General features: G+C 37.7%; 1 protein-coding gene across 5 annotated transcripts in view; it reads right to left on the reverse strand.

The window, feature by feature from the left end:
* The window catches only part of POC5 (POC5 centriolar protein), a 31295-nt gene extending 7003 nt beyond the window's left edge, over positions 1-24292 (reverse strand). The window contains exons 1-8 of one of the 5 annotated variants that reach the window (XM_052777516.1): positions 24215-24263; positions 20471-20570; positions 15368-15515; positions 6511-6707; positions 5960-6136; positions 3138-3242; positions 1648-1827; positions 586-748 (exon numbers count right to left, since the gene is read on the reverse strand). In XM_052777516.1, the coding sequence (XP_052633476.1) occupies positions 586-748; positions 1648-1827; positions 3138-3242; positions 5960-6136; positions 6511-6707; positions 15368-15515; positions 20471-20554 (1054 nt within the window). In that variant the 5' untranslated portion in view covers positions 20555-20570; positions 24215-24263. Of the gene's footprint in view, positions 1-585; positions 749-1647; positions 1828-3137; positions 3243-5959; positions 6137-6510; positions 6708-15367; positions 15516-20470; positions 20571-23542; positions 23648-24214 lie in introns of those variants that run through there. The other 4 variants (XM_052777517.1, XM_052777518.1, XM_052777519.1 and 1 more) reach the window with 4 other exon arrangements.
* Between the last annotated feature and the right edge of the window lie 2976 nt (positions 24293-27268).

Consider the following 27268-nt stretch of genomic DNA (forward strand, 5'->3'; position numbering starts at 1 on the left):
TTTATGAGTGTGCTGCTGATATAATTAGACTGGTGTTTCCTGTTCTGGCACAGAACTCTAACTAAATACAGAACCTAGGAGAATTACTTGCCCTTTTTGCATTAAAAGGCAAGATTAAGAAAGAAGAGAGAGCTGTCTGGGAAAAGCAGATTCATTGCACACTGAGATTCCAGAGAACAGAGGAGAGTTTTCCAGGATTTCCCCCTCACCCCCTGAATAACCTGGGTGCTGACAGAATTCTGGGTAATCTTCCACAGTATTTTAAGAAGTCTGCCATCCTTCGCTTCTTGTTCTGCCTTCAGTTGCAGGTTACCGCCCTCCCAGCAAGGCGGGATGAAGAGAACATGTTCGACCTTTCAACTACAGCAGTACAAAGTTTAGCATCAGAATATTTCTCAACATATTCAACAGGACTTTTTAAAGGAATAAGAGCTCGACAAACGCTGTATTTCCACAAGACCTCATATTAAATTACAAAGAGTAAAGGGAGAATCCTTTAGAACAAAGAAAAAATCCAAACAAACCCAACAACCCCCCGCCCCCCTGCCCTGCCCCCACCAGATTAGAGCTGCTTTTCATACTGACCAGGATCTGTCCTACTGTCCTTGCCCTGAAACATGGTCATTGCTTCAAGATTCAATGCACATACACCACGCATAAAAGCCTTCTTCATGGTGTCTTCATACTGTTCTCTTTCACCATGCAGTCGCAGAATCTCAGCTTTTGTCTGTTCCAAAGTAGCAGTTAGCTATGAAACAGAATAAGGAAACAGTTGTCTTGTACTTCTGAATGCAAACTATGAACATATTCCTCAATTAGCTTTCAAGTCACTTACTATGTTTACAAAGATACACATTTTCACTTCAAAATCTCTGGTTCACCAGAGATGAACAGCTACTTGTCGTTTCTTTGTACTACAGCACATTATTTGTACTAGAGCATACCAAGGACAAGGGTTCATTTGGAAGGACTGTCAGACCCTACCTAACCAGCTAAGCAGAAATTTATCTTGCAAGTTTTTGTCTTTTAGAAGTTAGGCATCTGGCACAAGCTAGATTTCTGCAGGAACATGGATTCACTCAACAGAAGAATAAGTGTTCCCAGAAAACTATTTAAGCATAGGGTGAATTGTCATCAGCAATCACTCTTTTCTAGCTACTGTAAAAAAACTAAAAATGCTGAGAAAAGACAGATTAAGTTACTTTTATAACTCAGTACTTACTGGTTTTGTGCTGGTAAACCATATTTGGTAAGTCTGTTTTTAAAATTCTAGGTTTAATTTCTTATAAAAAACCAAAGCTTTAAAAATATGTATTTAAAAACTTTATCTACTTACTGTGCACCAATGCACATATTGATAACTTAACTTCACCTTAATCTCATTTCAGGAAGAGTCCCATTTACTTCACCTGTACGTGCAGATCAGCAACATTTTACATCAGATGCAGGGGGAAAAAAAAAAGAAGTCACATCTAGAAACCACAGTTGAGATCTCAGATCTCCTCAGATCTTCTTGTGTACTTGGGAACTCTGTTCTGCTGGGAAGTCCTCATGTTTTTGAAGTTTGCTGAGAAAGAGATACTTTGGAGGGATTGGGGGTGGGGGAGTGAAGGCGAAAAAGAATGAAAAAAAGAAACCCTATTTTACCTCTGCAATTTTGGCTTCATAATCATTGGTGAGCTGAACACAGACATCTTCTGCCCTTAACTGACAGGCTTTTGCCACTTTCTCTTTCCATTTTTCTTCACTAAGAGAGCGCCATGCTGCCCATACTTTCTTCATCAAAGCTGTCTGGAATTGTCTGTCTGCTATTCTATTTGCATATTCCTTAGGAAACAAATAAAACCACATAATATGCAAGTTCAGGTTTCCTAAAAATTTAAGTACTCAAGAGGGTGTGGATGATTGTTTTACAACTTATTACACAGACCACAGTAGAAACACTAAACTGAGTTACACATGCCGCAATGAAGTGGTACACAAACACAGCATCAGCAGTTCAACATTTCTTCCTGCTCACGTGTCACAGAGTGTTACTGTCCCCAGTACAAGAAACCATATTTGTGAACTCCTAAGTTACACAAAACAGTGGTTTTACTCTTAGCTTAATGACACTTAAACAACAGCCTCACATATATGGTGTAACCATGCATGTGTGAAGCCGTTTAGTGGATATATGGCACATTTTGATTCACTGCAGGAACCATATAAAACCACAGTAACAAAGACTGCAGATGATTAGTATAAAACACCTACCTTTTAAGTAAATTTAGACTTCAGGATACTTTAAAAAGTCCTTTAAGACAATTCTATTATTCTACTCTATTTCAAAATAGTCACCAGACGATGTATTTCAGCATTAAATTATTTTTTCAGGTATTAATTAGAAAAAATAAGAAGAGCTGAGTAAAAACCAGACTCCAAATTATTAGTAAATTCTAAGATGGGAGGGAAGGAAAGAAAAGGCTATCCCTCTCTGCAAATCAGCAGAGTTTTGGATAGCATCAAAGAACTTGAGTCTATCCAGGAATCTGTACCAATGAACAAAGGTCCCAAACACAGCTTCTCCTTTTTAACAGCATGGAATGGGAGAGGTTTGTAGTCTTGCAATGGGCTCCTTCTTTTCTGTCATATTTCACTTAGTAGACTGTTTACTGCTAGATGCCTGATGCAGTGCCCAACATGTTGTGTGCGACTAGCTCTTAGCTACAACTTTTGGCAACGTGAGAAAAGAGGGCAGCTGACGTTTTAATTGTGAAAAAGTGGCTTCCCCCAAAAACGTGATACTGTATCACATCACTGTTCAAACATAACATGTTTGAAATTTAGATGGAGATTCCCTTGGCACCTACTTCAAAATGTAGATCCTGTAATCTATGGGGATTTGCTGTGAGCTGATCACAGTAATTGGAGCAATATAAGACAAGTATGGGTTTAATTTTTTCCCCATCCCAGAGAATATTCCGACAGCAGTGTTCTTTTCAGAATTGATGTTTTCAAACTGTTATTTGACATTGTCAAACACATCAAAATAGAAACACTGTCATTTCTTCAAACTGTAACAGGAACTGCAGCAACTCTGACCCTTTTGAGTTCAAATGTTCTATTTTCATCACATTTTTATTTTGTCCACATACCTCTTGTTTGGCTTTAACATGCTGAATCCGCCACAGTGTAAACTTCCTCATCAACTCTATTCTCTCCTTTTGCCTCTCTAATGCTTGGGTCAAGTTAGTAATCACCTGCAGAAATATTAACACTATTTCAATAGCTATGATCTTTGTAAGGTCAAATGCAATGTACTTTATGCATCAGTTATTTTTCACTTAAAGCATTTGCTTTTAACAGATGCTTTCTACTGAATCTTCCCCTTACTCTAATCAAGCAGGAAAAAATAATCAGAGTTCAAATCAGAAATAAAATTTCTGTGGCTTTAATGCTGAGACTGTGGCACTTAAACACTTTCACTGTGTAGTTTTCGGAAAGGTTCAACTGAATTCTTATTTCATGGTACATCTGCAGGCTTCTGTGCTACTTCCTTATAATTAAATGTTACTGTAGCATAAAGTCAGAAGAATCACTTATTTCAAAGACAATTTTGATAAGTCAGGAGCATTTATATTAAAAGTTTTAGTGTATTATTAATTAACTGAAGTGTAAAGAAACAATTTAGCTGCAGAAAGGTTATCCAATTGTCTGAACAGACTAAACAAGCTAAGGAGTTCCTAAGATCTAGAAAAATCTGATTAAGAATTGTTATTCTCTTCAAAAGTTCCCATGAAAGATATCATATAGGCCTATAGCTATCAAAACATTTCAGAGGCAAGCTGGTCTACTGGACAGAGAATGCAACTAGGGACTTTTACCACCAATCTATAAATACATTTTAATTAGTATACAGAAACAGCTGAGGTTTCCTGATTAAAAATTAGGCCAGGCATGATGCAAATTGGATACACCAAATCACTGAGTATTTCCCTATATTTTTGCCTAACTTCTTAAGCTAGATTCTGCCATCAGTGACATCTGAGCAACTCCAATGGGCAATAGTGACCAGTCTTGGGACTCTTGGGGAGTAACGTAAAGTTATGTTAACTACTGCATAGAGATTGTGAAGAACAATATTCTATGATACTATATGCTAACATATCTTAATATGTTATATTGCCTATGTTACATGCAATAATTATTGAACATACATCAATGAAATCAATGATACTTAAAATAAAATTTACCCTTAAATCAAATTCACGCAGCAAATAGTACAAAAATCCTATTTTGTTTCAGTACAGAATTTCATACAAAAAGTTTCAGTCAATCTTCAGAATGTTTAACAAAATATTACTAGGCAAAAGCTTGGTTTCTTTAAAGTGTTCAAAATATCAAAGTCAGAAACAAATAAAGGTTAATTTGATACATTTAAAGTAATTTAAAGCTGATCCATCTCTAGAATTTTAAGAATGAGTCCTTCATAATACTGTATGTTAATAAATCTAGCATAAGCTACTTTTCTCTGCTTAAATATGACTAATTTTAACTTTTCACAGTTTCAGAATAACTGAATAGTCTCAGCTATATAAGTAACGATGGATTTATCTAAAATTAGAAGTAAATTTGCATAAACTATCAAGAAAATAGAAAGCAAAGGAAATGAATTAATGAATAAATTAACTATTTTTGTTGAAAAGATGTCATATACGAACATAAACCATCAACTTTTGATGCTGCATACCTGTTGATACACACTAGAAGTCTTGGCCTAAATCCATGTTTGTTAATTACTACATTTCTGCCATTAAAAAGCATTTGTGAGATTTACAATGGGAAAACAAGAATCTACAGTATTCATAATATTTATGAGGCTGGTGGACTTTGGGTCATGCCCATGTCAGAATACAGCAGTTTTGGTATGTATGGAAGCACTGCCACCTACCGTTAAGGTGGTGGCAATAATACTTTTCTATTGAAAACAATTTTTTTTTAGAAACAGAACTATAAAATTGGTTGAAGAAATGATTTCTTTGGTAACAGAAAAAAAATACTGCTTTCAAAGTACCATTGAGAATTATGGCGCATTAAACGTGAGTGACATACAATGATATCCAAAAGAATTAGTTATGTTTGAATGGTATACACTGCAATAACTATGGCTCTGCACATATGTACTAGTTACATGGTATTATACTAATCTTGTTCTTGTAATGTTATAACATTTATATTTGCTTTGTCTGTCAGATTAGACTGTTTTCCAAATGGACACAGAAAGAACGTTGTCATCTTCCATATTTTAACTCCTTCCTCCAATGGATGTTTTTAAAAAAAACGTAAATAGGAATTAAAAACCCAAACTCCATTAAGTGTTCTCCAGTACTAGGTTAAAAATTCAGGATAGCAATAAGAGGATTTGTTATGTGATTGCAGGGCTGCCAAAATTTTATATCCATTTCCACAATTCTAGTTAATTTTGAAGTTGTTGATAGCAGAGAAGCGTAACTCAGAGACCCCAAATGTACAATCCTAAGAATTTGTACAAATGTACAATTCCTAAGAATCCTAAAATAGAAACTCTTTAACATTTCAGAGACTGCTGCCCATTTAAAATTCCAGAAAACCGATCAAATAATTGAAAAATTAAAGGCTTTTAAAGTGTAAGAGCTAATAGACTCGTCTAAGCCAGTGTGATCTTCACCAAATAAGTAAGGAACAAAAATAGCCCCTAGATTTAAGCAGCAAACAATGCCAAATATGTACATACAACATGTTAAGTTTCCACTGTTAGTATGGACAACATTATTAGCAACAATGATCTTTTTCTACTATACAGTCTAAACATACTATTTACTTCTCTATGCTACTTCCTGCAAGAAGAAGAATTTTGTTCAAGGAGATAGACCCAAAAGTTCAATGTGGATATTTTTAAAAAGAGAGAAACTGTTGAATTATGAAACTGAATTACTACCTCATCTTTCCTGCCAATAGAGATTTCATAAGTATGTAGCAACTCCTTCAGGTTTTCCATCTCATTGCCTAATTGTCTCACATGTGCAGCATGTTTCTCTTTTTCTTGTCTCATTTGAAGCTTGTGATGTTCTATCAAACTAAGCTTCCATTTTTTCAATTCAGTCATAACATTTGTCTGAAAAGTTAAAGGATGACAGTATTGCAATCAGTAAAATTACTCCCTCCTCCCTAATCTTTTAAAACACTTAGCAATTAAGGAGACATGAATATTTACAGTCACGCTTTCATTACACAGGCTGTTTATATCTATAAATATTACTGGACATAACAAACTGTTGAATGATAATAACTGAATATCCCTTATAGAGAAAGTTATTCCAAAGTTCTTGAAAGAAGATATTCTAGTGCTTACATGCAATACACAACAACCAAAAAGAAAACCACTATTTCCCAGTCCAATCACACTGCAACTTTTCCTGCACTCTCACTTATTCTACAACACATTGACATCTGTATACAACTTTTAAGGATTCCATACAAAATAAATACCTTAAGACTTCCACTCCAGAGATCAAGTATGTTTTCTATTTGAGTTACTTTTTCGTCGGATAAAGTTGATTCAGTCACTATGGTTTCATTGATTTCTTTTGGACCGCATGTGGACCCTTGTGAAGAAGTCTCTTCTGAAAGAACAGGGCAAAGTCGTTCCATATTGGCTTCAGAAGGCTCCTTCACAGATATTAAGACTAAAAATGAAACAGAGAATAAGGATTGATACTCTGGAAAGGCTAACTGGTCTGCAGTCTGGATGGAAGTCAGAAGCTAGGCATTTAAAATAACCCCAAGCCCCAAAAGATTTATGCCATCAGAAACCTCCTTTCCCCATGCAAAACAAACTACCCAATTCAAATATATGCTTCCAAGATACAAGTATATTTAAACCAACAGTCCTATTGTATGGTTAGTCAAATCAAAACTACCTCTCCCTTAAAGAACAGAATCTTTTAACGTCATTTCATTTTAAAGAGGATGATCACTTCAAGTACCAAAAAAATAGCGTTGCCAGAAACAAAAAGCATCTCTCTCAGTAAAGACTTCTTGTCAATTAACATCTCAGGTCAAAAATCTAAAAACTTTTGCCATTTTCCTTAATGAGACTAAATTCCTGAGGCCAGGGGCCTGCCTTGGTGCATTCACAATGCAACCTGTGGGTATATTTCAATGTTGGTATGTACCTGCATCCATTTTCCTTACAGCCTTGAATTTGCTCATCTAATTAGATTTTAAACTCTTTTGCAAAAGGAAATATCTACTATGAATTTATATAACGCCTGACACAACAAGGCCTCACTTCCAGGTGCTGTGGCTAACTACCACTGCAATAAAAATTAATCCACACCCAGAAGCGAATGGGCATGTGTTTGAGTTCCAACCGATGGGAAGAAAAAAATGAGCTAAGAATAAAGAAGTTAATATTTAAGTAAACAGAGGAAATTAAATATTGTTTCATATTTAGTTAGTCCTTACAGAAAATTTATTATTCGAGTTGACAGCTGAATAAAAAAATTTGGAAAGAAGAGGGATTAGCAGATTCCTGGTATTAATAACAACTGGGACACCTTCAAAAGAATACTATCCTTCTTTCATAAATGGAGAGAGGAAACCTCTAACATTCTAGTCATCACTTCTGAAAACAAATATTGTCTGTATAATTGGTTTCATAGTGGATGGGTACTACTTTTTGGTACAAGCATGCAGAGACAAGCTTAACTGTTTGTCACAAAGCAGTATTTCAGTGGACACTGGAAATGTATGTTTCTAATTATTCAAGGCCGAGGGTGATGGTTGACACTCTTTCACAGTTATTGTCACTGTTAGGTCTCCTGCCCAAAGGAGGTGAGAACTGTCAGGCTAATACTCCTCCCAGTCAAGTAGGTTGAATTGCAACTATGACACTCATGCTCCAAAACAAGAAGAAAATAAGGAAGAACTGTGATGCAGAGGCAGTTACAACGGCTTTTTGGTGATTCTCCCAAGGTCATACACAACTACACATCATAAAATCAAAATCAGCTTGAGCTAAAGAAGCCCCATCTAACACACCATTTCTCTAGACTAAATTCCCTACCCCACTACATAAGCAGAAGACCATAAACAGATTATTCCCAATCACACCAGTATATTAAGATCAGGCTCTAGCTTTTTGTCATTGTTTCTCCTACAAATGAGAGAAGTATTGGTTAGCTAATGGAAGAATTTGAATATTTGTTGCTTGTAAAGATCTCAAAAAAATATGACATGCTAGACAGATGACCCAGTCTACTTGAAAAACATCTAATTTCAGTGATGAAGAATCTGGCTGGCCTTTCATAAAGTAAAATATTTGGCCGCGTTACTATTGTCAAGTATTCCCAGCTCTGTCCTTCACCACTTGTTCCCATTCCTGCATGTCACTGTGTTCTTCCTTCAGTTGTGATGTTGCTGTAAAATGCATGAAGGTTTGTTTTTATTTTTAAACTTTTACTATTTGCTTGGATTACAAACATAGCCAACTTACACAGCACAGTTTGCAAGTTATTTACAAAGAAAAAAATGGAACAAAATGTAACCAATAAAACCAGGATATTAAAATAGACTGACAACTGCCATAGTCTGAGATCATAGTATTACAAATTTATCATTCCCCTCCCCTTAATCCTCTCTATGTACAGATTATCCCAACTCAGCTTCCATTTTTCTCATTTGCCATAGGATATATCCTTCACTTAATCCACTGAGAGTATGTTACATATTTATGTCATGATCTTATGTAATTTATCTTGGCCTTCCAGTACTTCCATAATTTTCTAGTTGTATACCTATTAATTTCATTCTTATTCCTAATGCTCTCCTTCTGTCACCTCTGTGCCTTCCACTGCATTAAATGATGCCATCCAGTAACAGTGCACTAAGGTACGAAGGTCACTGAACCATTTGGGTATGATAAAGTATAAAAATGTACTTCATTACATAATCCCCACATGCATTTACTCTGACAAATCTCTAGACCATATTCTTGTTTATAGTAGAGGTAATGAAATCAGCTGTTTTTCCAGACATCTGTTATCCTAATACTACTGTTTGGGGTTTTTTTCTGTGTTCCTCTAGTATCTGACTACTTCTGCTTTTATTAAGTAAATAAGCTCTGACAGACTGTTCTCACACATGATCTGCTATCAGTGGCCCAAGCTGAGGGCAGCAATTTGGTAAAATATACAGTTTTTTAAAAAAACTTCTCAGAAGTTTAATGGATCAATACTGAGGACTGGTAGCCTGAAGAGAAGGAATTTTCCCACTGTTTGGGTATGACACATCATTACACAACTTTGCTACAAGTAATTTACTGCTCCGGTCTTAGCCATTTTCAAATTTAATCAACTAAACTGGTAACAAGAACAGGAAATTAAGTTTTAGGCTTCGAAATTTAAAAGCATTTAGACATTGAATTGAATAGTACAGCATGTTTTATTCCAATTATTTTTCTTATTTTCTTATTTTTCTTTTAGGGAAGATATTATGTATCATTAAATTTACTGCAACAAACAGAGATTATCAGTAATTAGGCTGCTACCATCATAATGGGAACATTCACTTCAGTTTCAAAAACCTGAGCAGAAAGTAAAAGTTCCAGACCAAAGAATACTCCACAAACAGAACTTCATTTCAGAAAGCATCATGTGGCATTGGAAACTGTTGGTCTCCATACCAACATCACATGGGGAAGGAGAAAAACCATTGCAACCTTCAGAAACTCTGCAGAAGAGCAAACTTTTAGCTATTAACTCTATACCCAGCACAGATATGCATTTTGTTTTACAAAGTTACAGAACACGACCCTAATAATTTATGATTTTGTTATTTTAACACAGCAACAGCATTAGAGCTGGATAGGGAAAGAACGAATGTCAAAAAGCCTGATTTTCGTATGAACATGTAGCAATGCCAAAAGAATAGAGCTAAACAAAAAAATGAACTGTCCTTCAGAAACAACCTGCTAATCTATCCTATCTGATCAGGATCAGAGGTATAATACTGAACGTGAATTTAACTACTTTCTCACTTTTCATCCAAAGTCGTCTTATTAGTGTCAGTGAAAAAAACAAAAAGGTATTCTGAGGCCATTAATGCTGTGGCAAACAGCACTCAAATATGCAATCACCCTTGCTCAGTACTAGAGGTTATATAGAAGAGTTGGACAGTGTGACGGAAAAGGACTTAACTGCAAGGTTCAAGCAAATGACTTGAACTTCACTTGCAGACTTAACACGCCACTATTGCAGGTTTTACAGATACAGTGGAGGAATGCACTATTGCAATTTTTTAAGGCAAGAGTAGTACATTATTACAACCACAAGCGATTCACAGACAACCACAAACGCATTTACAAACTTAAAGCATAAACAATATTCACCTACCCCTCCAGGTAAGGGCTCTCCAATACCAGGGAAGTTACCTTGACTGGCATCCCGATCAAGGGGGGGGAAGGGTTTCCGTCGCGAGCCAACTGCATAGTTAGACAAGTGACTCCCCCCCCATTTCCAACCTGAATCTTAGAGTTTTTATCCCCTGACTTGTGGAACGGCGTGTATGACTATGTCTTCGTGGATTATGATATATGCCTAAATGGATTATGTATATCTGAGTGCAGTTTCCCCTTATCTTTCCTTCATTGGTCTGTGATTGTTTGAATACACAAGGTTGTCATTTGAAACTGAAGCTGAAACCCTCCAGGTTTTGGGTTTTTTTTTACCTTGCTTCCTCAGCAACTGAATAGTGGTTGGATTGAGACTCAGGGCATACTATTTGTTAAGGGATTTCAAAGCTCAGTTCAGGTTTTGGTTCTTTGAATGGTGCAGCCGCTGCCCTGTTTACTTTAGGGTTTATCAGACAACCCAGGGCTAAGCTGTTGACACAGCTCCCTGTGAGTCGTCTCTGCAGAGAGACAGGGCCTCAAGGCAACCCAAGGCTGGGTCACTTTTGTAACCCCCCATGAGTCGCCTGTGTGCACTAGACATGGTGAAACTCATTTGTGAACTATGAGCTGGACAATCCACACAGACAGATTTTGGTCAGATCCTTTTTAAAAGTTGAAATAACCTTCTTTCTACAACTAGATTGTTTCAAGCTGTGTCTCAAGGAGACATTAGACATCTCCCTCCTAAACTGACAGGACATAGTGATATTTTGAACAGCAAACCTATGTTTTGATAAACCAGCAAAGCACCAGAAGTTTATTTATAATGTGTAGTTAATAGAAGCGTGATGGGGCTGCGTAAATATTATTCTTGCCTCAGTCTCAGAGAAGATCCAGAGCATGTTCTTTACTGGTTTTAACCATTTTTTTCATTTTGAAAATAAAAGACAAATTGTATTTTGCAAGGTGCTGCCCTTTGCAAAGATAATAAACATCTGAGTGTCTATAACTGAGGAGAATACACGGCTCATTGTAATAAGTGATACATAAAACTGCAATGCAAAATTTTGATCACCATCAAGTATAACAGTGCTTCTTCCCCCTGTCTCATGACAATTAACTGCAGCTTGCAAATTACTATTCTTATTTGGTAATAAGCATATTAAAAGATAACTCTATTCAAATATTTCAAGAGAAGCAATCAAGGGAATGGAAATTTGTCCCCTCACTTCTATTGCACACCTTTAGGCAGCAAAAAGGAACAAAGACTTCATAGGCTACACGTTTAGCCCCAGAAAAAAAAAAAGTAAGAGCATAACCCCTTTCACAGAGTTAAAGGCAAACAGCAGACAGTGCTGGCTGAGATCTTCTCTTCAGACAAGTATGATCGGAAATAGAGTATACAGTCATCTACCAAAAAAAAAGCACAAGTCTAGTGTTTTGATTCTGATCATCTTTCTTATAAGCAGCAGCATCACACATCACAAATATTCCCTTACAAAAAACAATGTTCTACTCAAACCGGGAAACAAAACTCTAAACAGAGAGAACACTGGAGACAAGACTTGAACAAGAATTTGCTCCATAACAGAATTCCACATAGCTGGGTTTGAAATTTTCTACTCCCCTTTTAAGAACAACTCCAGCTGACAAATGCTTCCAGCAGCTGACCTAAACTGGTCTACAGTTCAAGAATTTTGCAAGTGTTTTGAATCCTGGCAATCTGCTGCTGTGATTGATCAACAGCCTGCTACAATGGAAGAAGACTCAGAGGAGATGAGCAGTATGATCATGAAGCTCAGGGAAGAATACAGGGAGTGACCACAGCTGTTGTAAAGAAAGCTGAACTTATCTCAACACAGGCAGGGGCAGAGGGTGGCCTTTGTTTTTGGTAAATGGCTGTACCAGTTGAGTGGATCAACTGGCTGTGTAAGTGGCCTTAGTTAATCAAGAAGTGTGAATGCATTCCTGTGCTAGCCAGCGGAGCATGCAGGAAGCATTGGCTCAACTCAACACAATACAAAAACTGAGCAACCAGCAAAATGACCTTTCAACAGAGCAATGAGCTTGAGCTGGCTTTAACCCACATAGTCCCTCCTGGCAACTGGTGATGGCCTGTGTCAGGATGGTTACTGTATAGACACCAGTAACAGGAATCATGTTTGTACTGTGATCTAACTGTACATTACAATTACTCTATCATGCTGTGACTGTTCACTCAAGTCATGCGCAGATTTTGGCTAACACACAGCTCATGTAAGGCCTGGTGTATCCTGAGAGTAGTGCCATTAGGTCAAGGCAAGAGTAGGTGTAGGCAGGACATGATGGACAGAAGGGCTAAAGGTCATTACACAGCCATTATCACCTGTCTCCTGCAGCCATAATCCTTGCACATTGATTGTCTGGGAAGTTCCTTCAGAATCCACTAACTTATAGAGATAGTATAGACCAAGCTTCCAAGCTGGAAGGTATAAATATGTCACCTTACCCAAAAAGGTTTTGAAACATATCCAACAGCAGCCAGACTGCTCAGGCTTTCGTCCTTCCCAGTGTGATACAGGGGAGTCCTGCACTGTGATGAAGGAAGGATGAGCACTCTCTCCGTCAGTTAGGCAACTATTTTGTTCACAGGGGTGTGACCTACAAGTTGTGAGTTGTGAATTGGAGAACTTGTGAGTTAGAAACCTCATGAATTAAGGGAAGAATTTGTGAATTCACGTTAGACTAGTCTGTACAAAGGAGATGGAGCCCTTGTTTGATGTGTTTGTTCTCTTTCCTATTGAGATGGGAAAATAAAGTTTAATTTACAGAATATGCTGACCTGTAAATTTGAGAGATGCAAATGGTCCATGACGTGCTTACATTCACATTTCAGTATATTGCTGTGTCACTCTGCTAAACCAAGATCCCATGTAACAGCAAATATCTTCAGACAAGTAAACTGGTACTAGAAGACTAAACCCTCTTTGTGTTTTGTATCTAAAGGAACATGGTCGGAGAGTATTGGACTCTTGACAGTAGCAACAAAAAGTTCTTTGGCTGTGGAAATCACAGATGGTCTAAACGTTACCTTTAGTTGAATCTATCAGACTGCAATTTTTGGTACCTCAACCTGATATAACAGATGAGGATGTTTTTTTCCCACCAATCAAAATATTTTGTATCATAATTTTTTAAACCCCAAGCAACTGCTCTCATTCTAGGAGCTGCAGGAATATTCTTACTATAGTGGAATTTTTTCAACAATGTTTGACTGTTCTAGAATAATTGCCATAGTACAAAATACCAGGAGCTTTATTGATCTGACTTCATATGCAACTTGGTACAATTCCCACACAGGACATAACTACACTGGATCAAGTTAATAGACTTCAGTATGTAAAAATCAAAATGCAAAGGCTGCACTTGAAACTCTTCTGTTGGCAGAAGTTTCTCTAACATTCACACTCTAATTCCAGATCTACTTCCATTACAGAACATTCTCTCTCTCCAAACCTCCATTCTCATGCTTTCAGTGAACTCAAAATCACGCCTTCTACATTTCCTATGGTAGTCTGATATTCAGAAGAACAACCGCACTAATTCTGCATGGGAAGAAGTTATGGATATGATGTCCTTAAGGACTAAGATTCTCTGTTAGTTTATAAGAATGATTTTTCCTTATGGCACACTGGAAAGAGAGGCATTGGCTTGGATGTCTGAATGCACCTAAACTGCACTGCACTCACTGTAGAAGGATACAGAGCATAACCAATACTACCACCCTCACTTTAATCACATTCCTTATTTTAAGAACCTGTTTCTAGATAATTTTTTATTATATTGTATTAACATGAGTTAACTAAATGGTAGTTGACAGCTTACTAAGACTGCTTTATATTCCAGTGAAAACAACACACAATTTAAGAATATAGATTTATTTTTACTTACCATTCTTTTTCTAATAAGAAATAAACAACTTTCAGTGTCTGCATTATTCTTTGCAATTGCACTGGTAAATTCCTGCCAGCGGAGAATTATTTAGCTCTGATCAGCACAGTCAAGAGTTCTTGCATACATTATCCATGAACAACATTTATGCCAACACAATGATTAGCATGAGATTTACACAGCACTTCAAGGCTCCTTAGTCTCTAGTAGCAAAATCATCTACACGTTTTACACCCCATGCTCTTCTAAATAGCAGAGAGAAACCCATCCTCAAGGGTCACAAAGAGTGAAGGGGAAGCTGTAGGTAAATACTTTTATCATGAAATAGCATGATAAAGAATAGAACTTAGTTTAAGTTCTTCCTGATTAAGTTAAACTCACTTGTAAAGAAATAATGCAGGTATGACTGTTACTATTCTGAAGCAAAATTAACAGAGCTTCCTCAATCTACATGCTAGTGACAAAAGCAAACAACATATAACCATAAATACCAGTGTTACTAATGAAACACAAGACACTAAGTTCATACAGTCCTAAATACCAAGCAATAAAGTAAAAGTAGAATAGAGTGATTGAACTAAAAGAGCAAGAATGACATTCATGTAGTGACATGATCAGTCACTACACAAAGCCCTTCTAAGGTAACTCTTACTTCCGAATAATCATATTTTAAATACTCATTTATCTATCAGGGCAGCATGGATATGAGCAAAACCAGTTGTGACCTGTCAAATTTCGATGAAGTATACTGTAAGTGCACCCCTTTTTGCATTATTACACCAATGACCTTAAACATCTGCATCACAGAATGCACTGTCAGCACATCAGTACTATCATCTGCAAGTGATGTCAGAGAGAGAAGCCTTCAGTGAATATGTCTTCTTAAATTTCTTGTCGTGCAAAATGCAGATGTACTATATATGAGCTACGTATATTTTTCAAACAGTAGCTATTAGAAAACTTAAGTCAAAAAAGTTATACCATTGCTCTTGTAAGCTCAACACATAGCTTTGCACATACTACCTGGAGTCTTACGGTGAATGGCATCGTCTGTTACACTTGAAAATCTGCCACCTGCTCTCAGTTCTGAAGCAGGTTCTGACCACTTCGAGACACACTGTTCAAACTTTGGAGTTACTGCAGCATAATGAAGCAGCTCTTCATATTCATCCTGTCACAAAGTGATGATGAATAATTATAAAACTACAATTACATTTCTAAAAACTAGGTATATGTAGGAAGGAGTAGAAATGGTTTTTGATAATTTTTGAAAGGTTTATTATTACTATTATTATTATGGTGAAAACTAAGAGGATTTCCCTTAAAGTTGAAAAAGCAAGCTGTTTTCCTACCATGATGATAACAATTTACCTTTCTCTTGTTTCATGTTCATTCTGATTAAACTAGATGCACTGTAATAGTTACAGAGAAAGACTTTGCTAGATGCCAGAAATGGATACAGTAATAGGCATGTTAAACAAAAACATGAAAAGTTCCAGATCGTGTAAGCTGTTATCACCTGATACTATTTCTAAGCATTACTATTAGTGCAAAGAAAAATATGTATTTTTATATCCACGACAAAGATGCTACTGAACACAAGACACACTTCACATTCCATAACATTACAATTTCTGTGGTGGGAGTTCTAAAGCCAATCATCAAAAGACATTTGATTATTGAGTATTTTCTTTAGATTAGATATTATTATTCTTACCTTATATTATGCATTTTTTAAATTATATAAATATAGGGAATGTGTATATATAACTAAAATAAAAGCTTTTCCTGTTAAAAAGTTATAAACCAATCTAAGTGGTGCGTGGCCTTACACTATGTACCAAAGTAAGCCAATTAATATTTTTTTTGAAATCTCCTAATTAAACAGATTTTCAGAATGCAAGTATTTAGAGTTCAATGTGAAACTGTGAACAATCTGTATTATAGCTTAAACATACAATCCAGTAATTCATTAAAAAAGTTCCAGTAGCAGTTAAATGCTGAAAACGATCAAAGCCACTAATGAAACATTTGGAAAAAAAAACTTTTGGAAAGTACTAAACCAGGCTACTAGCAGTCATTTTTTCTTCATTTAATACTATCGCACTAATTCTGTTTAGTATCCTAACAAGGTCAAACCTCAAAAATCAATTGTGAATTGAAAAATCATTTTCCTCTTCAAGCTGGGGAAAGTTAGAGTGGAAACAATCAGTTAAAGGTACCAATTACATATAATATGTTTTTGAATTTACCAGCTGAAAAGGATAATATTTTAAACCTTTCAGTGTAACCCTTACATTTAAGGGGATTCCAACTAATTAAAGAATTTAAGAAGCTAGGTTTTGTACATTTTAGCTGAATTCTAATTTCCTGTCAAATTTCCATTTCCCATCTTCTAACCTACTAGGTTAAAATTAAAAGACTAAATGTATATGAAGCTATATAATTAAAAACAAATGGACAGTGTATCTTTTTGATAAGCAAAAGGAAGTATCACATTCCACATAAAAGGTATAGTTAGTTGTGAATCAACAAGTTATCAATTTTTCCATATCCATACCTTTCTAAAGAAATACAGTTTAGATTTTATCAGATGTCAAAAGAAGAAAACAGGTGTCTTCAGATGAGTTATTCAACCAGGAACTACATGGAACTGTACAAAATTCCCTGCAGCAAAATTTCAGCAGAGTAAAAAAGCCAATACATTAGCCTTACCTTAAGTCATCTAAATTAAATGATTGTGCAGCAGACATTAGATCACTTCTCTGTCTTCTTCAAAGACATCACATGACCAAATAGCAACTTAAAACTAACTCTTCCTCCCAAACAAGTTAGTTTTCAGTCAGAGCTGATGCAACTGCTTTCATGATTACCTACCCAATTTAAGGGACATAGGAGGTAAGATGTCAGGGGCAAGTTGGTGGCTCACTTTGAGACACCCAATTTAATCACTAGCACACCATGTGCCTCATTATAGACATCCTGAGCACTCAAAATATACATACCAAGTTATGGCAGGAAATTTATCTAGTCTTTCAAGATCTAACACTCTTATTAAAATGCAAAGAATCCACTATGTGCAAGAATACACACTCTTACGCACCAATAGAAAGTGTCGATAGACAGCATCCAGCAAAAAATCTGGAAATAAATGCTTATAAATTACAATATTACAACACTGTTGGAATGAGGTTGAAAGCAAATATCAAAGAAAACACAGTATCCCGATTGTAACCAGAAACTTAGACACACAAAAAAATAATCCCGGAGACTGCAATAAGAATATGTAAGACAGAGAAGTGGAAACACTGAGTGATGAGGTGTAGTATCTCAATCTTAAATACTGCGTAACAAGGATGCATTACAAGTAATGCAATATTGACCAAAAAATTTCAAATAAAAACATAATAAAATAAAATTAACAATATAACTTTGGTTTTCTTACTATCTCTGTTCTGCTTTAAACAAAACTTTCAAGCTGTTATGTCAACTACAAATATTCTGTCAGAGCATAAAACTACAGTAATATAGTCCTAAGGCCTGAAGGTCAGAGGAGTTTTGATCATTTAATACATACTACCTTGGTTTTGTAGAAGTAAATAAATCACTGTTGCAATGAGCAAAGGGCACAAGAGCATTCAGAGGTGGGTTTTTTTCTTCCTTCCTAAAGCATTATAGAAATCTACAGATGCTGCATAGAGTTTGTCCTTAGGATTGCAGTCAAGGTTACTAAACAACACAAAAAGAATGGATTCAATGGATAAAGTCTTGCACAACTCAATAACAAGTAACTGGAAATTCTCTAAGAGCCAGTGGAATCTTTTTGTAACGAAAAGGTAATAATCTGGCCTCTATTTAAAAGCACCGAATTATCAAAAAGGCCCAAACAAAACAAACCAAAAAAGGCCCTTCAAAATTATCTAAAAGGAGTACTTCCCTGTCAACATTCCTATTGCTCAGCTGTGACCCCAGTGTTGATCTTTTTCAACAGTAATAGACTCCAGTGAGGACTGGCTAAGGACTTTGGGTTTGTCTAGTTTAGAGAAAAGGAGGCTGAGGGACAACCTCATTGCTCTCTACAGCTTCCTGAGGAGGGGAGGTGGAGAGGGAGGTGCTGATCTCTTCTCCCTGGGCTCCCATTATAGGATGTGTGGGAATGGTTCAAAGCTGCACCAGGGGAGGTTTAGACTGGATGTTGGGAAGCATTTCTTTACCGAGAGGGTGGTCAAACATGGGAGCAGGCTTCCTGGAGAGGTGGTCAATGCCCCAGGCCGGTCAGTGTTTAAGAGGCATTTGGACAATGCCCTTAATGACGTGCTTTAACTTTTGATCAGCCTGGAATTGGTCAGGCAGTTGGACTAGACCAGATCGTTGTAGGTCCCTTCCAACTAAAATATTCTGTTCTATTCTGTATGTGTTCTCACTTGCAAAGCAGTCATTCATTAACATTAGTTACTCTATCATTCCCTACAAGGTGGCCTTAGAACCTCCTTCATAATCAACCAGCTCATAAAAGAAAATTCTGGTCTTTCAAGGTTTGTCACACAATGCCTTTATCCTGTTTTCCAACTACAAAAGGCACTGGAAACACAGATCAATTACTGTTGCTGAACAAAGAAAACTTACCCATGAGATATGACCACACATAGAGAAGCATACAAACTGCAGAAATGACTTGCCCATAAACAGGTAGTTTAAAAGGGACAAAGTCAATCCACATGAAGAAAAAAATCCCTTAATTTAGCAGTGCTTCTGCTGTACATGCCCATTCCACCACATGACAAAAGTGGAGATGCGTTTCTACAGGGCAACTAGCAAAACATATTTGTCATGTCATGGTTTAACCCCAGCCAGCAACTAAGCACCATGCAGCTGCTCACTCACTTTCCCCCCACCCAGTGGGATGGGGGAGAGAATCAGGAAAAAAAAAGTAAAACTTGTGGGTTAAGAACAGTTTAATAGGACAGAAAGGAAGAAAATAGTAATGATGACAATAATAAAATGACAATAATAATAATAATAATAAAGTAATTAGAATATACAAAACAAGTGAAGCACAACGCAATTGCTCACCACTCGCTGACCGATGCCCAGTTAGTTCCCACGCAGCGATCCCCCCCAGGCCAACTCCCCCCAGTTTATATACTGAGCATGGCATCACATGGTATGGAATATCCCTTTGGCCAGTTTGGGTCAACTGTTCTGGCTGTGTCCTCTCAACTTCTTGTGCCCCCACCAGCCTTCTTGCTGGCTGGGCATGAGAAGCTGGAAAATCCTTGACTTAGTATAAAAACTGAAAACATCAATGTGTTACCAACATTATTCTAATACTAAATCCAAAACATAACACTACACCAGCTACTAGAAAGAAAATTAACTATCCCAGCTGAAACCAGGACATGTCAGAACTAGCCTGTTTTGGATAGAATCCTATCAAAGGAAAAAAACCCAACCACTGCTCAAATAGGAATAACCAATTATTAAAGGATGAAAATCTGCTGCTTTCAAAAGAACAGGACAAAGACTTTATCCAGTATCTTTGCATCGTCTCAAAAGAATGCTGAGCACAGAAAAGGCAAAAGCACCACCATTATAGTTCCAGCATATCTTGGTGTATTTGATGTAGGAAAAAAAAAAAAAAAAAGGATTTCTTTTCTGAGATTAACTTGGCCACAATCCTACTCCAAGGGAAATAAATCCATTAAAAAAAATTCAGCTCTTACAACATCATGTAAGAAGCCTAACACATAGTTACACTTCATCCCTCAGAAATAATGGGTTTCTATCCTACTCTGTCAAATTTATGCTTCTTGATAAGACCTAACACAAAAAATAACACCAGGAAAAAAAAAGGTAATAAAATTGTACTCTTTTACTTGTAGCTGTCATTGATCAATTTCTTAAGTTTAGATAAGAATTTTCACATAAATTGAAATTTCTTGTGAAATGCACAAAAGGGAATCCAAGTGAAGGTATTTTAATCTCAGATTTTGTCTAATTTGCTTCTTTTCACTAACACTTTTAGCTTCCTGTACACGTAAAACATAAAAAAGATGCAAGTTTTGTTAGATTTCCTCATAATTATCCTTTGCCAAATAAAATGTTATGACAGTGAATCTTTCCCACCTGCATATCTGAAGAAACAGAACTGCCTTGAACAGAGTCTTTTGGCAAAACTGGACTTGTGTTTTTCTCCTCATCGGATGACATTCTGGACAAAGTTAGTCTATAAAACAGTAGAAGCTGAAATTAATTTTTCAGTTCCGATATGTTTACTGTATATTCACCAACATTTTCCCCAGAAAGAGAGATTCTGCTGTAGAAACTACATCAATGCCCATTCTGTGGGCTGAACTGATTGTATAGTCTCATTATATAATGCTAGGTAGGAAACTGCCTGATCCAAACCATACTCAAAACCATGAAAAGACTTCCACTGACTTTAAAAGAAAACAATGGAAGACCCAAAAGCAACAATGTAAAAGCTTTCTCTTATTTTACGTTGACTGAATAAGTTTAATACCTAATGCTTCATGATATACCATATAAAATTTTACATCAATGGTAACTAAAATAAACTGCTAGAGGAAAAAAAAAGAAACAGATATATCAAGAATAACAGAAGCCTTAATTTACAGATACATTCCTGTATCAGTCCCTCCTTTGTATTAACACTGTATTGTTTTGGAGCTTATCAGCTTGTTTCAGTACAAAATGCCTACAAAGTGACACAGGAATGACTAAGCTACTCTGTGATTTTTTTCCCTCTTAACTACCTCAACCACAGCCCAAGGTGAGATGACGTCCTGAACACTCCAGTTCAATACCCTGAAGCCTTCCCTTAGTGGTCAACATCAGCCTCCCTCCACTTTTTCAACTCTTCTTGCCTTACAGACCCGGAAAGACAAACAGATATGGAAGGACAGGTAATGCCTTAGGTTCAGGTAATGTCAATCATTCCACAATTTCTAAGCAAGATAGGTATTCTTTGAACGTTTAGGAAGCAGGCGATGTTGTAGAACTGATAAGAAACTTGAAGACTTTCTGAAATATATATGTATCTTTTAATCTACTGCAGCATTCAGTAAGTCCTTCAGTGAAGAACTGAAGCTCTTGTGATAAAACTTGATAGGATATGGGGAAAAAAAAACTCTAAAGGATATGGAGGGGAATGAAAGGAATTAGAGAATGAATGGGAACTGAGTATTAAGCAAGGTGAATTTGTTAATGAATGAATGGCAGAGTGATATAGTTAGTTGCCTGATACACATGAAAAAACAATCATCAGACACATTGAGCAGGGAGCTGTCAGCAGAGAGTAAGCACGGGAAGACCACCACCATAAATAACCAGAGGAACTAACTGCTTGTACAATGTAGCAAACAACCATGCAAGGGAAATTTATTTCTAGAGACCTTTAAAACTGTCAAGTATAATATTTTCAGTTGTTTTTTAAACAGATGCATTTTCTGACAGAAATGTTATTTTTAAACTGGTAGTTGTACTGTCATTAAGTTGGCAGGAATATCCTCCTTAAGCATCATCATCTTTTTTTCAAAACGCAAAAAACCCCACAATAATCTCATAGCTCTCTCTATAGGAATACAGATGGAAATTAATTGTCTTTTTGTTCTTTGAGTTCTTCTAGATGTTGATTCTTCCTGCACCACAAAAGCTCCCTCTGCCACGGGTATCTACACCTGTCAGAATAGGAGGTTCGTTTCTGTGCTGAAGATGGAAATTTTAAAAATGGTATAAAGACAATTTTAAATGCTGAGATTTCCTATAGCCCAAGGTTCAAAAGATGATTACCGTCTCCCTACTTTCTGCTGACGCCTAACATACCAACCATGTTTTTTAAGTACAAAATATGGAGTCTTAGGGAGGTTTACTAAATACTTTTGTTGCTGTAAACTGGTGTGTAGATGAGGGAAGAAATACTAGCTTCCTCATCTCTTCTGTTTTCATTGTCTCCTGCTCTGATAATTTTCTTCTTTCCTCTCTCCTCCAAATTATTCCCTATCTGTTTCTTTGGTTTTGGCCTCTCTACCTTATCAAATAACTTTATACTAGCACTCCCCCTTTAGTTGATAAATTCTTTTAATAGCCAAAAAATACTTCTTCAGTAATCTTAAAAAATTAGCTTCAACTCCATATGCCTTTCCACTCATACAGTTTCTTAAATTATGGTCCTGACTACCCTAAAAGTCCTGGAGGTATTCAAGCGCGTGTGTGTGGCTATTAGAGAGGATCACAAAGGACCAACTATTTGGCACTTACAGGAATTAAAGATGTATTTGCAGCCAGAAATTACAAATACTGTTTTCTTCCCTTCACAGTCCACTTAAAAAGAACTAAAATACCATCAATTCTTCTGAGAAACAGGAGGGCAAATGGAGTTTCATGTGAACACAGATGAGTCCAAGGAAGTGGAAGAGTAAAGTTTCTTCCAAAAAGCTTGACTTTCGAAAAGTTCCAAAACTCACTGTCACCTCAAGCTCAGTGTGTTCGCCTCCTCGTCCCATCCCTTTTCTTTATACCAGTGGACTAAGCCTCCACTGTGTTTGTCCATCTGACTGCCTTTACTGACTTGAATGCCACTTTAGATTCCACTAACAGGTTACCACTTAAAGTTCGAGCTTTCCCCACATTTCTGTTTTGCCTGTCTGTACCTCTAATGTTTATGTCTAGAGTCTAACCTTGCATTTTGATTATTGCAACATTCCAGTGAAAATCCCAGTAAATCTAATAGAATCTGCTTATGTACAGAACAACAGATTGGATTACTATGATACATTAAGGTAAATACACTTCTTTCAAGCTGATTTTTACAGACATCATCGCCACGTCATCCTAAGAACAACTTGTCTGCTTTGATCTCAGTGAACAAGCACTAAGTTCAAGAAAATACTGGATAAGTTTGTAAAAGAGAAATCAAGCGATATTAAGTCAGACACCATCTCTGGGTCAACAAGTTGATTTGCTAAGCTGCAAATCATTACATGGTGAGAGAAGCATCTTTGGGCTTACCATGTTCTTCTAATGTTCCCCAAGCATCTGCTAAACATATGCCTGGCTTCATTAAAGATACCTGGTAACAGCAGTAGTTTCTTCCAAACTGTAAGTGTATGACTACAATTCTAAGACAGCTACTTTTAGAAACAGGACGCAACTATAAAGATCTTTGGTCTGACTCACCGTGGCTGCTCTCATCCTTGGTTTTGAACTGCTTGAGCTGTGCTCAGGGTTTTGTGCTTTTGGGCTTGTTTTTGACTAAAAGTGATGCTTTCCAAATAATTTAACACTGCATTCAGATCAGAGGACTCAACACCCAGGAAAGAGAACCACTCTATCTCCCAGTACACACAGGGCATATTTTTAGCCCTTAACTGTACCCCCTTGCAAAGCAGCACTGCTCAAGTCCACGTTTTTAAGCTTCTCACTGCAGCACCTCTGCCAACTACTCCTGACGCCTGCAGAGCTGATATTACAGTGACCACCGCTGGCACGCCAGCTAGAGACAATGAGGACAAGCCGCAGGGTGTCCGACAGACACCTGGAAGGCACAGCCGAGTAGGCACACGGGTGGACAGGCAGGAAGGAGCACAATTCCGCATGTGAACAGGAGATTTTTTTTTTTTTTTTAAGAGGGCCTTTAAGGCAACGAGCCCAACTACCCGGGGGCAGGGGGTGCCCACAGGCCCCCTCAGAGGGCGGTGGGAAGCTCGGAGGGTGGGGTGGAGTTTGTGGGTGTGGGGACTGCGGGTAAGCCGCCGGGCAGGAACAGCGGGTTTATGGAGAAGGTACTGTGGAGGTCACGGCCCCTCGGGGCGCAGCACCCCCGGCCGCCCCCCGCCACCCCCCTCTCACCTGCGGGCACCAGCCGCCCCCAGCCGCCGGGCGAGACGGTTTCAAACTATCAGAGCGGAAGAAGAAGCACCTCTCTGATACGCTCAAGGCGCATTTACAAGGCATTCTCTGATTGGGCAGTTTGGCGGCAAAATAGCCAGTTAAATTACTCAGCCGGGGGGTGGGCGTACTAGCCCGTCCCATCGCCGTTCCTCTTTCGCTTACGGCCGCTTCGCTCTCCCGCCGGCTTCTGCCTGTCAGCGGCTGCCGCGCGCTGATTGGCGGCGGCATTCCCGGGGCCGGCGCGCGGGCTGCGGCCGGCCGTTGGCGGGGGCGTGAGCGTGAGGGACTGCGCGCGGGGCGGTCCTGTGGCACCGCTATGGGCGGGTCGTGGCTGAAGGGCGTTTGAGTTCGGCCCCGCCAGGGCTGTGGTGGCTCCAGGGTCCTGGCCTGCGCCCTTTACCGAGCGGCAAAGCGGTGGCTAATGGCCTTGTCGTGTGCGGGGAGGGGGCCGTAGGAGACCGTGCCAGCCTAAAAGCTTGGGCTAGGCAAGGTGGGGGAGCCTGGTGGTCTCCATGTTGGCGAAGAGATACTGAAGGGTATTCCTGTGGAGAATAAGGACTCAAAAAAAGGGGATTGTTTGGTAGAACTACTTCATTCTTAAATGTTTCCACCTATGCTAATTATGAAGCTAGAAAACCTCCCAGAGCAGGTGCTTTAAATAATTTTTGCAGGGATGTTACAGAAGGAGCTCTGGGCTCGTGGTTTCCAGCATTCCTCTCCAATCCAGCCTTTCTATAAAACCTTTCATAGGGTAGACATGCTAGATGAATTTAGGTCTTAAATTCGGTCTACACTGTGGTAGAGCTATGTTTAGCACACCCCATCTGAGGCAAAGCTGCTGGGTCAGCAGCTGGAGCAGTAACTGCTTGGTGTGATGCCAGAAAGAATTGCTTTTGTGGCTCTTATCTCAGGGCTATAATAAACAAATTCAACACTGAGTTTTAAAGATTTTCTATCAGGCGTCAAGGAGTTTCCTACTATCTTAATTGTTCTTTTTGTAATGCATGCTCTGCCATAGAAAATCTTTTCAAAATAATTTACAGCTCTGAAGTCTAGCTACAGCTGTATCATCTGGTCTGCTAGAGCCATAAATGTCCTGGTCAAGCTCCACAATATGTGAATATACCTTATATTGCACCAACATTTTGTCTGATAACATGACAAAGATAGCATAGACATAAAATATCCAAACAGCCACAAAATTATAATTATATTTTGCCCTTTATAAATGTTTACAGGAATATATGTGTCTTGTTCTAGAATCTTTTGCATCTGTGAAACACAGTTAAACAAGTAAGGAAACCATCACCCCTCTTAGAGCCATTAAGTTCTCCTAAAGTAAGTCCTTTTCCATAGTAAAAGGCCTACTTCAATGTTTGGGTTTTTTTCCACCAAAACTCTTGCCTATTGCAGCATCCACTTGCCAATTTTACCTGATATGAAGCTTCACTACCGTGGAGTGCTTTTGCTTCTGCTGCTTCGCACTCTTAGGTCTGGGCCATACAGAACATGATCAAACCCAAGACTTCGGTTCCTCTTTTTAGAGTACTTTTCAAACTGTCAGATATATTAATGCAAAAATGTCTACTTTCTAGGTCATCTCTAAAAAAAAGACCACCACAGCCTCTAGATCAATGAATAGTTTTAAATTATCCCAGGGTTGGTTTGGTAAAGCTAGTAGGCTGGTAGAAATACGATCTTTGTGCTTTTTTTTTTTCTTCTTTTTAAAAGATTTTTTTCAGGGATTTTCAGATAAATCTTTTATCATGGCATATATCAGGTATATATTTTACTTATTCCTAACTTCCCTGTTTTTATATGTGTTACATTTGTATTTATACTCTGTTGTATTTATAATGTGTTTATCTATTTTTGATGCAAAACTGATTGCCCAAATCTTACCTCAGGCTCAGCCCTAATCACAACCAGGTGTCTGATGTCTGTATAGGCATCAACATAAGATATTTCCTTGCCACAGTCACATGCTTTCATGCAGTAAACTAAATTCTTCATTCCTACTTTTCTGAAATCTTATCTTTAATCCTAGCCATAACTTCAGTCTATAGCAAGTGACCAACAACTAACAGAATTAACAGAAAGCATTGCCCCTTTTCAGCCTCAATTCTCCATTCTAGCAATCTACACAGTAACCATCTGTTAACTTGAGGTATTGTGGTTTTCTTTTCTAAAGATTTAATAATTTCAGTTTAGCATTAGCTAAAGAGAGGTGCTGACTTGGTTAATATTAAATGCTTTAGCAGTTGGCATTTACCAACATTAGACTTTCCCAAGGAATAAATCAAATTTCCCATATTTTTCTGTAAATTTGTAACCCTAACTACACCAAGAATCTTTCCTAAGTTGTAATAAAATAAGCATCTTCCAAAATTAAATTTAAATAATTCTCTACCTAGTAATACCATTATGGGTTCAGCTGTGTAGTCTGTTGAAGATCCTGCAATGAGCCAAACCCTTCAGCTCTCGATTACCAAACAATAATCCTTGTCTAAGTCGTAACCAGTACTTCCATATTTGTTCGAAACCCAAACATAAATGTTCACCCTTGCCTGTGTTAGCTTCCATCTTAGCCAAGTACATATTCAGTCATTCCTTTTAAAAAACTTGGACTTAAGAATGTCCTTGCTTTTAGTCTTGGCCATAGCCAAGTTAGCAATGTCTGCACCAAAACCTAAACACAAACAATTGTTTATATTGTCATAAACTGCATTTATTGTCTGAGACTTAGGATGGGACCTTCTGTTGGCAGAAGTGACAAGCATGTGATTGGGTTTGCTGCAAATGGGCTTTATTAGACTCTGGTTGTGACTGAAAATGGGAAAGGGGTTAGGTTCAGTTTTCAACCCAGCAGGTTTTGAAGACAAGTTTCATTCCAGGATACTGTGAGGTCTCCAGGATGGGGATGGAGTTATTTAATCTATAGAAATGACTGGCTGGTCACTGTTTTTGTGGTTTTGATGGAATTTGTTTAAGAATAGTTTGGAGATGTATTTG

Source organism: Harpia harpyja, chromosome Z, assembly GCF_026419915.1.
Source record: "Harpia harpyja isolate bHarHar1 chromosome Z, bHarHar1 primary haplotype, whole genome shotgun sequence".
Lineage (NCBI taxonomy): Eukaryota > Metazoa > Chordata > Aves > Accipitriformes > Accipitridae > Harpia > Harpia harpyja.